The sequence below is a fragment of the Oryza brachyantha genome, chromosome 6 (assembly GCF_000231095.2).
Source record: "Oryza brachyantha chromosome 6, ObraRS2, whole genome shotgun sequence".
Lineage (NCBI taxonomy): Eukaryota > Viridiplantae > Streptophyta > Magnoliopsida > Poales > Poaceae > Oryza > Oryza brachyantha.
The window spans coordinates 6,641,012-6,651,798 of record NC_023168.2 but is presented as its reverse complement, the minus strand read 5'-3'; the positions used below and the strand labels follow the sequence as shown (position 1 = coordinate 6,651,798).

The window sequence follows — 10,787 nt, the reverse complement described above, 5'->3', positions numbered from 1 at the left end:
TGATCGAGGCCCGTTTGGACCTATATGATACCCCGGGACAAGTTCGGAGACCCAGAAATGCATTTTGAGAGTTTAGAGACCCAGATGACACATGCACATAAGTTTAGGGACCGCTGGTCCACTTCACTCTTTTTTTAAAACAATTGCCTTCCATATCCTACGTGTAGGAGATGGCGAATAAAGTTTCTAGAAACCTGCGTGTCACGCTGTGACTACTCAAGTTTTTTCTATCCTAGATTGTCTTCCTCTTCATTAGGGCATCGTGAGTTGTCACTCGACATCTAATATCGTGTTTTATACACATAGTACGTATTGCGCCGGTTGCTACAAAACCTATAGCATAGAATCATTGGTACATTTTAATTATGTACTAGCGTCGGAATTGAGATGGTTTTATTAGCTGATATGTTTTTGGTTTATTTATGGAACAAATTAAACTTAGATGTGCTTATATCTTCGATATATCTTAGAAGTAGACTAGTCACTAGCCTCTGCATTACACAACTGGTTGTAGCTGCTGTTGATAATTAAAAATATTAAAAGAGATTTCATGATTTATTCTGTGAATTTTAATTAATGAATTTCAATTTGCATTCGGTTTGGAATCTTACATGTACTTTTCCATATATAAGTCCAAAATTTGAAATCAATAAAAACCAAGTTGTATTATGTTTTGAGTATCGGTCTGCACAATATGCATAACATATGAGCTTTCTAATGCAGACTACGATATTAAATATATGCAGATATATGATCATGATAATAAGATCCATCTAATTAAGCAACAATAAAATCTTTGTAGTTTACGTGAAAGCTCCTAAGTGCTAAATTAGTATATGTCTAGATAGATGTATACATAGTTTCAACATTAAATTTGATGATAACTTAGATGATCACTCGGTTCGGTCCAATCTTCTAATATTGTGATTAGGTGATCATCGGCTTGATTAGTGTTGCACAGAAATTGGTTCTTAAATCAGTAAAGTAGGCTTTTATAAGAATAATTTCATAAATAACCTTATCGGCCCAAGCTTATTGGTATAATGCTCGATGATTTTAACAGTTATTTATTACATTTATTTATTGTATCCAAATTCGTATGAGTCGATCCATGCAATCGACCGGGTCCTAAAGCATTATCAACTGAAAGGTCGATCTACTGCTTTAGTTTTAACTATGTTTCCCTTGTTTTATATCATGTCAGTTATATGGTGAAACTGACTGGCACGTCTATTTCTACGAATTTAGATTCTGCACTGAACCGATACAGAGACTCTCAAACCTTCATGTGTGACACGCTAAGAATATAATTTTAGCGTCAACAAAACTACACAATTTTATTTATAAACAAAATTTTATCCACTGTCTTTCGGAATCATATTTAAAAACTATCACAAAATTTGATGATAAAATGTTAAAATTTTAAATTTGACAGCAACTCAAATTTGTAAATCTTGCAAAAATAAATGAGTTGTAATTTAAAACTACGGTAGAAATGTTGAAGAACTCATATATTTGAAACATATTTATTTGAATACCATGGATTATAAATTTAGGAATTAAAATTCACATGCAAAACCTTTAATAATGGACCGAATGGTGCTAGATTTATTTTTATTAATTTCAGCCATGCACGATTAATTTTAGCAAAGACTTTATGTTTACTTTCCACTCCCACTTTTATTTCATTAATTAAGACGTGCAAATGCAACTTTTATTTAAAAATAACATTAACAACCAACGATTGAGATTTGTTGTTGCTCTTGTACCTGTAAAGATAAGATGGAGCACCTTAAAAATGGCCCAATTATTTATATTTTCACCAGGCAACAAATAATTATTATATATGGTGTTCCCCCATTGCTTATACAGTAATCAACATGTGAAATTCAGACGGAACATGGCACACTTACTCCGTTTCATATAATAAGATCTTTTGGATTTTACTTCAAACGTCATTAAGTTTGACCAAGATTATAAAAAAATATCGCAATATCTATAACACCAAATTAGTTTTATTAAAAAACTAAAAAAACTGTTTAGTAAAAAAAGAAAAAAACAACATAGTTTCATTAAACCCCTCGTAGGATATTTGTTTATTTATAAATATCGAAGCATTTTTCTATAAACACGTTTAAACTTACACGTGTTTGATTTAAAAGACAAACCAACGCCTTATAATATGAAAGTTGAAACGGAGGTATCTTTTGGATCTAATTTTTGTGCATAACAGCCTCACTAATGAAGCAATCTTCCTGCAAGCTTCGTCGACTATTTATAACACTCCTCTTCAGGCTGAACTGGGTGCAATTATTTTGGCTGTTCATCTTTGTTCTGTTCTTGGTTTCAGCAACACTAGCTTTGTTTCTGATAACAAGGCGTTAGTCCAGGCTATTGTGAGAAATGATTTCATATCCAATCCTCTTCACTGGTCCCTGTTACCTTTTTGGTTCCAACTGCGCTTGATGGTACAGGATGATGAAATTCATATCAGCTGGATGACGAGGGAGCTAAACTTGGTCGCACATGATCTAGCAAACAAAGCCAGACTTACGGCAACATCTACTCAAATCTCTTATCTTTGCCAAAATGTTCTTCATCTGTTGAAACCTGCCCTTTTTTGGGGCTTCTGTTGCATAACGCCCTTCTTAATGTAAACATCACTCATGTACTCTGTGTTTAAGTTGGAATAAATCATGAGTTTTTTTTTAAAAAAAAAACATCGGCATCGGCATCGGCGCTGTCCCATAGCAATTTTCCTCCCTGTTGGCATCGCAGATGAGGGGGTTTCCCACTAGGCTGCAAGAGAACCAACTGCTGAGCAACACTGAAACAAAAAAGAATATGTTCTTTTTTTTGTTCTTCCAAAGAATGAACCCGAAACTGCTGCAAGCTTACTTGTATCTCCTTGCCAGTGATCCCGGTATCGGACCACTCAGGTTGTTGTATGACAAATCCCTGAAGAACACGAGTACATTTGGCAGGGTTGAGACAAAGCAAACTGAATATAACTCGCAAGCAAGGGCAGAGTGAGACAAATCTCTGAATGACACAAGTGCAGAAGTGGACAAAGAAAAGTGATTTATTACAATAACCCAGACAAGAGCAAGTGTGAGGAATTTACTCACAGGAAGAAAAGGTGTGGCAAGTTAGCTGACTCACAAGGGATTGGACCAGACAGGGTGTTGTTGTTGAGCCTCCTGATCAAAGCCACAACACATCACATGACATATTGATTTGTATTATCATTTTTTAAGAAGGTTTTTCGTAACTGTCATCCACGAAACGAGAAAGACATGCTTCAAAATTCTTCTGATCAGTACATGAAATTATCTAAAATGGGGAGAAGAATTCAAAAGCTTTTGCAGATTGCACGTTGGATCGAGCTCCACTCACAGGTAATGGAGCCTCCCAAGGTGTCCCACGGAGCTGGGGATTTCACCACACAATTTGTTGCTGGAGAGATCGAGCGTCCTGAGGTTCGCAAGCTTGCCAATCTGTGCTGGGATTGGCCCAGTTATGTTGTTGTTCTGCAGGAATCTGCACCGGGAGATCAAAGTATCACTCTCAACACAACGGAAGCTAGCGATGATCAGGCTACATAAATATAATCCATGGGTTGATGCGATGAAGAGGAGGAACAACACTCACACAGTCTCAAGGTTGGTCAGGTCGCCTATGCTTGGGGCGAGCCGGCCGGAGAGATGCTGGCCTGGGGCTTCCCTGCAATAGCATTCAGAGTTTCAGACAGCCAGCAGAGAAGAGGTGAAGTGAGGGCAGCGCACTTACACCATCATCCTGCTTATGCTTATAAGTAAAAATTTAAATCTTTAGAGTTTTTTTTCTGAAGTTTATTTTTAAGCCTTGGTTTTTAGATCGCTAAAAATATGTATATAAAAGATTTATTTGTAAATTTTAAATTTTTGACTTTAAATATAAAGTTGATTTTGAATTTTTTTCATCTAAATTTATTTTTCAGCCTTGACTTCTATATCGTTAAAAATACATATATAAAAATTTTATTTATAAATTATTTTTTATTTGCAAATATGCCACAGTCACCGCTTACAGGCTAGTGACGAGGGAGTCCGGCGAGCAGGTGATCATGGCCCAGCTGCACGGATCGACGGAGTTCTTGTCCCAGCTCTTGAGCACGCCATGGGGGTCCTCGAGCAGGTTCTTGATCTCAATCGGAGATTGCACTGCAAATCGACCATCGCATATACCAAATGCAAGAACCGAACAGAGGCAATCGCTGAGCAGGGCAAACACAGAGAGGGGAAAAAAAAAAGGAGTCGCGCGCGAAAGAGACGAAGGGAGTAGGTAACCTTCGGTGCTGAAGCCATTGGTGGAGAGGAGGGCAGTGGAAAGGGAGGACGAGACGAACACGAGCAGCAAGAAGAAGAAGACGAAAGACGCCTCCATCGTTGAGGAAGGGTAGGAGGCAGGTATTCCGTACTCAATGTGAGCCTTTTCTTGAGGTACTCTGCTTGTGTTGTTCCTGCGTCAAAGAAAGCCACAGGATTGATCCTTCTTGGGTACAATCCTTGGTTTTATGCGTGTCACTGAAAAAAGTTATCGAAATATTTTGTAAGATAGATTTTATATATGATCGTTTTATAAATATATAAGTTTAAATTATACTCATGTATAATACTACCTACCATCATATTTATTATTATTAAGAACTATATATGAGATTTAAGCTTCATGGTTGTGGAGCGACATATCTCATATTAATCTTTCTTACTATTTTTCTTTAAAATATATTTGTAACTTTTAAGTGGCATGAAACAAGAACACAAGAGAATGGAGAAAATTAGCCCACCTGGTGGAGAGGGAGAATTTGGAATAATTAACTTTTTATCATTGCGGAAGGGTGAGTGGCAAAGGAATTATGCGGAGACCGTGTTATAAAATGACAAATAGTTAAATCCCTAGAGAATTTTGATCTGTATATGACCGAAATGATGCTGCTTGCATGGTGGATGAAGAATCTGTGTGGAAAGAGATGTAATAATCTCCGGTGGAGAAAATGCCCAGCTGTAAAGGAAAAAAAAGATCTCACCGTACAATCACATGGGAAAGTTTGAAATAGGGTGGTATTTTCTATTCATCTATATCTATATTTCTAGACATCAATTTTAGTTTTTTTTAATGTTTGTAGCTATAGATCTTTGATTTCCATGCATCTATTTGGTGATGAGCCGGAAAATATTGCCAAGGCCCTATTGAAAATGCTGGAGATTCTAATAAGCAGCCATTAGTGTTTAATTGATAAGAATACGAATAATCTAGGACTTCTGACTACTAAAACCAGATTATTTCTCGGTTTTAAAAAGCACGTTCATTGCACTGTTAAATGGTGTATTTTTTTTAAAAAAAGTTTTTATATAGATGTTCATCATCTTATCTTTGTAGGAGTTATTTTTAATTTTATAATAGTTAATTTCATCGTTTATATTATCAAATAGCTATAAAAATAGATAATATTTCATTTTCCATGTTTGATCAACTAAAAAAACACGACCTTGTCAGTCCATTTTTAAATTCTATTGATATTAAGTTCCAACCTTAAGTTATAATTTGACCATTGTTTACAAAAAGAGGAGTTGTCGCTAAAAGCAATTCCCAAACAAGGCCTGAGAGTCATGCATTTGTATGCGTACATTTATCTGTTATGCACCTTGGCTCGTACGAATCAACGATCCAACTTTGTTTAACAGTAAACCCTCGTCCTCTTTCACATACAGCTGCAGTCCTACTGCTACTAGCACTAGTCCGTCCCGAACTCATTTCGTTCTAAAATATAAGCGTCTACAAAGATAAGCATGTGTATTAAGTAAGTATGGGTAAATGATTATAGAAATGTTATGTCACATAGTAAAAGCAATTTGGAGAAAACATGAGACATAACCACATGTTTGTTTCCTGCCAAACTCCTATGAGTAAATTTATTAAAGCTCACATATATTTTGATCAAAATATTACAAAACTATATATTAAATATTAAAATTATCACTAAACTACAAATTTAAGATGGAGTGTCACAAAGTATAGATTTATTAATAAATTTATGAGCAAATACACGGTGGTTCCTTACACTTGGACCGGGTGTCATCTCAGTCCATATACTTGTAAAATGTACATTTGAGTCCTAAATCATTTTTTAATATAGCATCAATATCTCAAGTGTAGATAATAAGGCTTGCATGCCAATGTGGCCATCCAGGATGGCAAGAATTTTACATTAGGATGTTCACAATCAGCAGTAGAGCCAAAATTTAGATATGGGATAATTGGAGAGGCCTAATACACTATTAGGATGTTCATAGCGAAGGCTATAGAGTGATCTCATATTACCACGTAGATTGAGAGCATATGCCTACGATGTCCTTCTCCTACTGTGCAAAGTGGATTCAAGAGTGCATGTTAGCCCTTCCACTTCGTATTCTAGTCCTAGTATTTTTTTTCAATCACGTGAAAGTATAAAAGTTTACACTGAACATCTTATAATTTAGAACTAGTATAAAATATCTCCTCACACCACGCCCTTGCATTCTCCACCGATCCCTATCCGGGTTTTCCCATCCTCCACCATCTCTCATGTCCTGTCTCATAGCCTCTCCTCTAAATCGATAAGCGGATTGATCTCTTGTTGCTACCACCCTTCTTTTCTCGTTGGTCAGTAACAGACACCACATCCTCATCTACCAATGATGTATAACACGTTGTCGCTGTAATGACATTCATGGGCAACAATTCATGGCGCGATAACATTGACAACTGTAATACCTAGTTTATTCGTAGTTTGTTTCGTTCTATGTGCATAATTTTGTTTTTGTTTAGACCTGTAAGGATAAAGTGTTCGTTTGGTGGATAGTTTTATATGTACAGTTTAATATGTTTACTCTAGTTTAATATGTTTACTCTAGTTTATATACCAGTTTACTCTAACTATACCATTTTAGGTTAACACTTTTACATGAAGTAAAGACAAATTAAGTGATGTATTATGTGAACATGTGCTCATTTAATATGTAGAGTTATATATGCAGATTTATAATTAGAGCATAAGCAATGTATAAAGAGTACGTAGTCTATATGGGTGAGACTCACCATATATGACATTAGTTGTGGCAAACTCCACAATGCTTATGGATAGAGTTAAAAAACAAAGTGGCTCTCAAATAAGAAAAATATGTGAGAGTATTTATTCTTATGGACAGCTTATAGGGCTATGGACTACTTTAGCCATAAATATTGTAATGATCATTCTCACAATATATAAAGACAACTTATATAAGATCATTTATGGTATAATGTCTACTTTTATGGTACATTGTGGATGTCTTTATGATGTTACAACAAAAGCCTCACGGCGACGATGACGACCCCTCTCGAGTATAACATATGACGGGGCAACAAGCTTACCCAATGGCCCCCCTCCCCCCGGAATGGTTCAACATGTCAACAATTGCCGTTTGTCTTCCCAAGTATGTTGCCTCTCTTTCCCAACGACAGCACTAGACTTATAAGCTAAAATCACTCATCACATAGCAACATTGTGAATGCACAATGATCCTGGCAGAGCCACTCTACCATACCCTCTTGTGGACAGCAACACAACACCGAAGTGCTGAAACCACTAGCTAAGACAATTCTCAATGTAAATTTCATGGACACGATTATCTAGAGCGACATGTCATCTAAAAATGTTTGAAACTAAGATAAAATGTCACTCTCTCAATGCATAGTTTTATCTATCGTTGTTTTCTAGTTACATGTAAGACATAAACTGTCTAGATAACTATGCATACATGGTTTTATTTTCATAAAACTCATTTCATCTCTTTCTTCATTAATACGTTGCCACATTATCAAAAATGTCTACAATTCTATTTATTGCTCATAAAACTCATAAAACTCCGAGACTGCCCTAAGTAAGAGCATTATGATGCCATCGGAATTCAGTAGCAAACAAGATCAGTAAGCAAGCAGCCTGTCTGTACAACTCACTACTATGAGATCCGAACCGTGTCCTGCTTGCTTTGTACGAATTCGGGCATATTCATGCAGACGGGAATCAGAAGACAAGGGCCGAGCTCTTTTTATATAATTTTATCTTTTGTGATATATATATTTAATAATATAAACAATAGAATTAACTACAAAATTAAAAATCTATTTTAGAAATATGAGATTTTAGAAATATGAGATGACAAGTTTTTATATTTTTATATAAAATACACCGTTTAATGGTTTAGGAAATATACTGCAATAGTCAAGAAAAAAATCTACGAAGAAGTACACAGCCAAGTACCACGAAAACAAGAACAGAGAACTCGTAAACAAGCAAGCAGCCTCGCCAGAAAATAGCAATTTAGCCATAGTGCAAGGGCACACAAGTCCCAATCATACACGCTGCCAATTTCGCATTCAGTGTTTTGATCTGCAACTCTCAGCTGCTGGGTAGGACTGACCCATCGATCCGTGATCTGTGCGTGCGCCCACCAAATACAGGAACAGAGCATATTTTCCTCCGAAACAAATGCAACATGACAAGATCTGGTAGTCTCGCACAAAACGGTTTATAGAGAGATGCTAATTATATCTGATCCGGGCAGGGAATCAATTAGTCAAAAAAGACAACATCCAATAGATAATCTAGCAGAGGAACTGTCTCCTACAGTCCCTTGAAAACATCCACCATAGATTGATGCTATGTTGACATCGTACATAGGGCTGTGTGCTGGAAGTGGATGACGGTTCTGATTTTGTAGCTACAAGTACAAGCAGGAACTTCAGAACATTGAAGATGTGACCTCAGCAACTTCAGCAAGAACTTGGTCATAGTCGGTCTTAAGTTTCTCCTTGATCTCTTCCTCAAGCTCGCCCTTGGCTGGCTTGGTGAGAACTAATACACAACAGGTAGGTCTCTTAGTGGTCCCAGCCGTTGCAAGATCCTACCACAACAAGGAGACAAAAAATCAGTATCTAACGTTACTCCTTGGTCATAGCTGATCTTTAACTATAGCAGTGAAAAACTGATAACACAATAATGAACATCACAAATATCCCCATTATTTCAGTCTTTTCCCTTTTGCCTGATTTGCAGTGCAAAATTTCATTGTGAGCTGCATTGATGAAATTAATCAACACTCGGGCACAAAAAGCAACATGTGTTTTTAATCTGCTGGGTTGATATCAGAATAACAGATACTGAAGGGAAGTTGAAGGTAAATGCTGTATCAACAGAGAACAAAAAAATGCATTCTTGTTTCACAAGTAGATAGTTTTAACAACAGAACACTTCACAATTTATGTAAGGTGACATGGCTGATGCTCTCCCAACAGATTTGTCTGCCATCTAGGAATTATTGCAGGATCAGCAGAATGAGAATGCACCACATCGTGGTAAGCTACAAGCCAATGGGACCACATCAGCAGAATGAGAATGCACCACTGGAAGAACTGCCCGTGGAATCAACCTAATGAAACTGTTTTTTTTAAATGGATGCTTCTAAAAGTTCTCGTAGCTAGTTAACGTGTGATAGCAAAGAAAGCACAACATCGATCTGACAAAACCATGACTGTCTCAAATGCCTAGTTGGGGATGAAACTAATGAGAAGATAAAAAAAAGGCAAGTGGGCTAATTAGCTGCCGAGTATAGTACATGGAGGCATATAAGGCATTCCCTTCCTTAGCTATACAAGTTACTGGATCTGTTAAGGTATGTGATTGGGAAACAAGGGGAGTGTTCATTCTATCCCTAGGTGTTTTTGGCACTAAATCTTCTTTTTATTCAGTACTGTTGAGTTTCAATCTAAGGTCTGTAAAGTATGAGCTAATACCATGCACATAATTTATTAATAATACTCCCCATTGGTCATTTTCATAACCAACATGTGAAAGTCTCACAGAACAACACATCAATGTAATTGAACAAGACTAATTCACCTGTTATATATAAAATCAACTGATGAGAAACATGCTGCTGGAGGAAGAGCGAAGATATAGCGCGCACAAATACCTCTTTCGATGGAACATATACATAAGGGATATTGGCTTCTTCGCAGAGTATGGGGACGTGTGTTATCACATCAATGGGAGAAATGTTGCCTGCAATGACGCACAACCTACACAGACCAAAGCAATGTGATCAGTGAATATCCACTTATCGGACTAACACCCCTAATAAAGCCAAGAACAATTCGATCAGTGCTAATCTATCCAAACTACTCTCTCTACTATACCATTAAGCTACAAAATCGAAGAACGAAACGAGAGAGGAACACCAATCAGAGAGAACACGCACCCTTTTTGGCCGCGGCGGATGCTCTTGACGACCTCCTTGACCCCTCGCTTCAAGCACTTGGCGTCGGAGGCTGCGAAGTAAAACAACAACAAAAAAAATCGGAGGAAAATCGTAACCAAAAAATCCTCGAAGAAACATCCGAAACATCGGAAAGCGGGTTCGCGAAGGGGTTCAGCAACCTCGGCGGACGAGCTTGAGGGTCCTCTTGCAAAGCTTCTTGCCGGCGAGCGGCTTCGCGATGGGTGCCAGCGCCACCGGCGCCTTCTTCTTCTCCGCCTCCGTGTCGCTCCCCATCCTCCTCCTCCTCCTCCTCCTCGAGCTCGAGCGGCGGCTAGGGTTTCTGCGGCGCGGGCAAGCAGCCTGGGGTTTAAGGCCGGGGACTTTATAGAGCGACGAGGCCGCGCTCTCTGACACGCGGGCCCACCAGGTGGTGGGCTTGGTTGATGGGCCTAAATTCCGGCCCGTCGT

General features: G+C 37.8%; 2 protein-coding genes across 2 annotated transcripts; both read right to left on the bottom strand.

The window, feature by feature from the left end:
* Positions 1-2,084: 2,084 nt before the first annotated feature.
* Positions 2,085-4,443, bottom strand: LOC102705540 (LRR receptor kinase SERL2-like). Its single transcript, XM_015838862.2, has 7 exons — positions 4,329-4,443; positions 4,070-4,202; positions 3,652-3,723; positions 3,397-3,540; positions 3,129-3,200; positions 2,899-2,958; positions 2,085-2,799 (listed from the first exon to the last, which is right to left on the bottom strand). The coding sequence occupies exons 1-7, from the start codon at positions 4,423-4,425 to the stop codon at positions 2,709-2,711; spliced, it is 669 nt and encodes a 222-aa protein (XP_015694348.1). The 5' UTR covers positions 4,426-4,443; the 3' UTR covers positions 2,085-2,708.
* A 4,131-nt stretch (positions 4,444-8,574) lies between these two features.
* On the bottom strand, positions 8,575-10,656 carry LOC102717806 (H/ACA ribonucleoprotein complex subunit 2-like protein). Its single transcript, XM_006655934.2, has 4 exons — positions 10,499-10,656; positions 10,320-10,389; positions 10,035-10,140; positions 8,575-8,966 (listed from the first exon to the last, which is right to left on the bottom strand). The coding sequence occupies exons 1-4, from the start codon at positions 10,611-10,613 to the stop codon at positions 8,805-8,807; spliced, it is 453 nt and encodes a 150-aa protein (XP_006655997.1). The 5' UTR covers positions 10,614-10,656; the 3' UTR covers positions 8,575-8,804.
* Between the last annotated feature and the right edge of the window lie 131 nt (positions 10,657-10,787).

Coding starts and splice junctions, on each gene's coding strand:
- LOC102717806 (XM_006655934.2), bottom strand. CDS start 10,613: ATGGGGAGCGACACGGAGGCGGAGAAGAAGAAGGCGCCGGTGGCGCTG. Junction 10,390..10,498: donor CCTCAAGCTCGTCCGCCGAG/GTTGCTGAACCC, acceptor TTTACTTCGCAG/CCTCCGACGCCAAGTGCTTG. Junction 8,967..10,034: donor TATATGTTCCATCGAAAGAG/GTATTTGTGCGC, acceptor TTGTTGTGGTAG/GATCTTGCAACGGCTGGGAC.
- LOC102705540 (XM_015838862.2), bottom strand. CDS start 4,425: ATGGAGGCGTCTTTCGTCTTCTTCTTCTTGCTGCTCGTGTTCGTCTCG. Junction 4,203..4,328: donor CAATGGCTTCAGCACCGAAG/GTTACCTACTCC, acceptor GTCGATTTGCAG/TGCAATCTCCGATTGAGATC. Junction 2,800..2,898: donor TCACTGGCAAGGAGATACAA/GTAAGCTTGCAG, acceptor GTTCTCTTGCAG/CCTAGTGGGAAACCCCCTCA.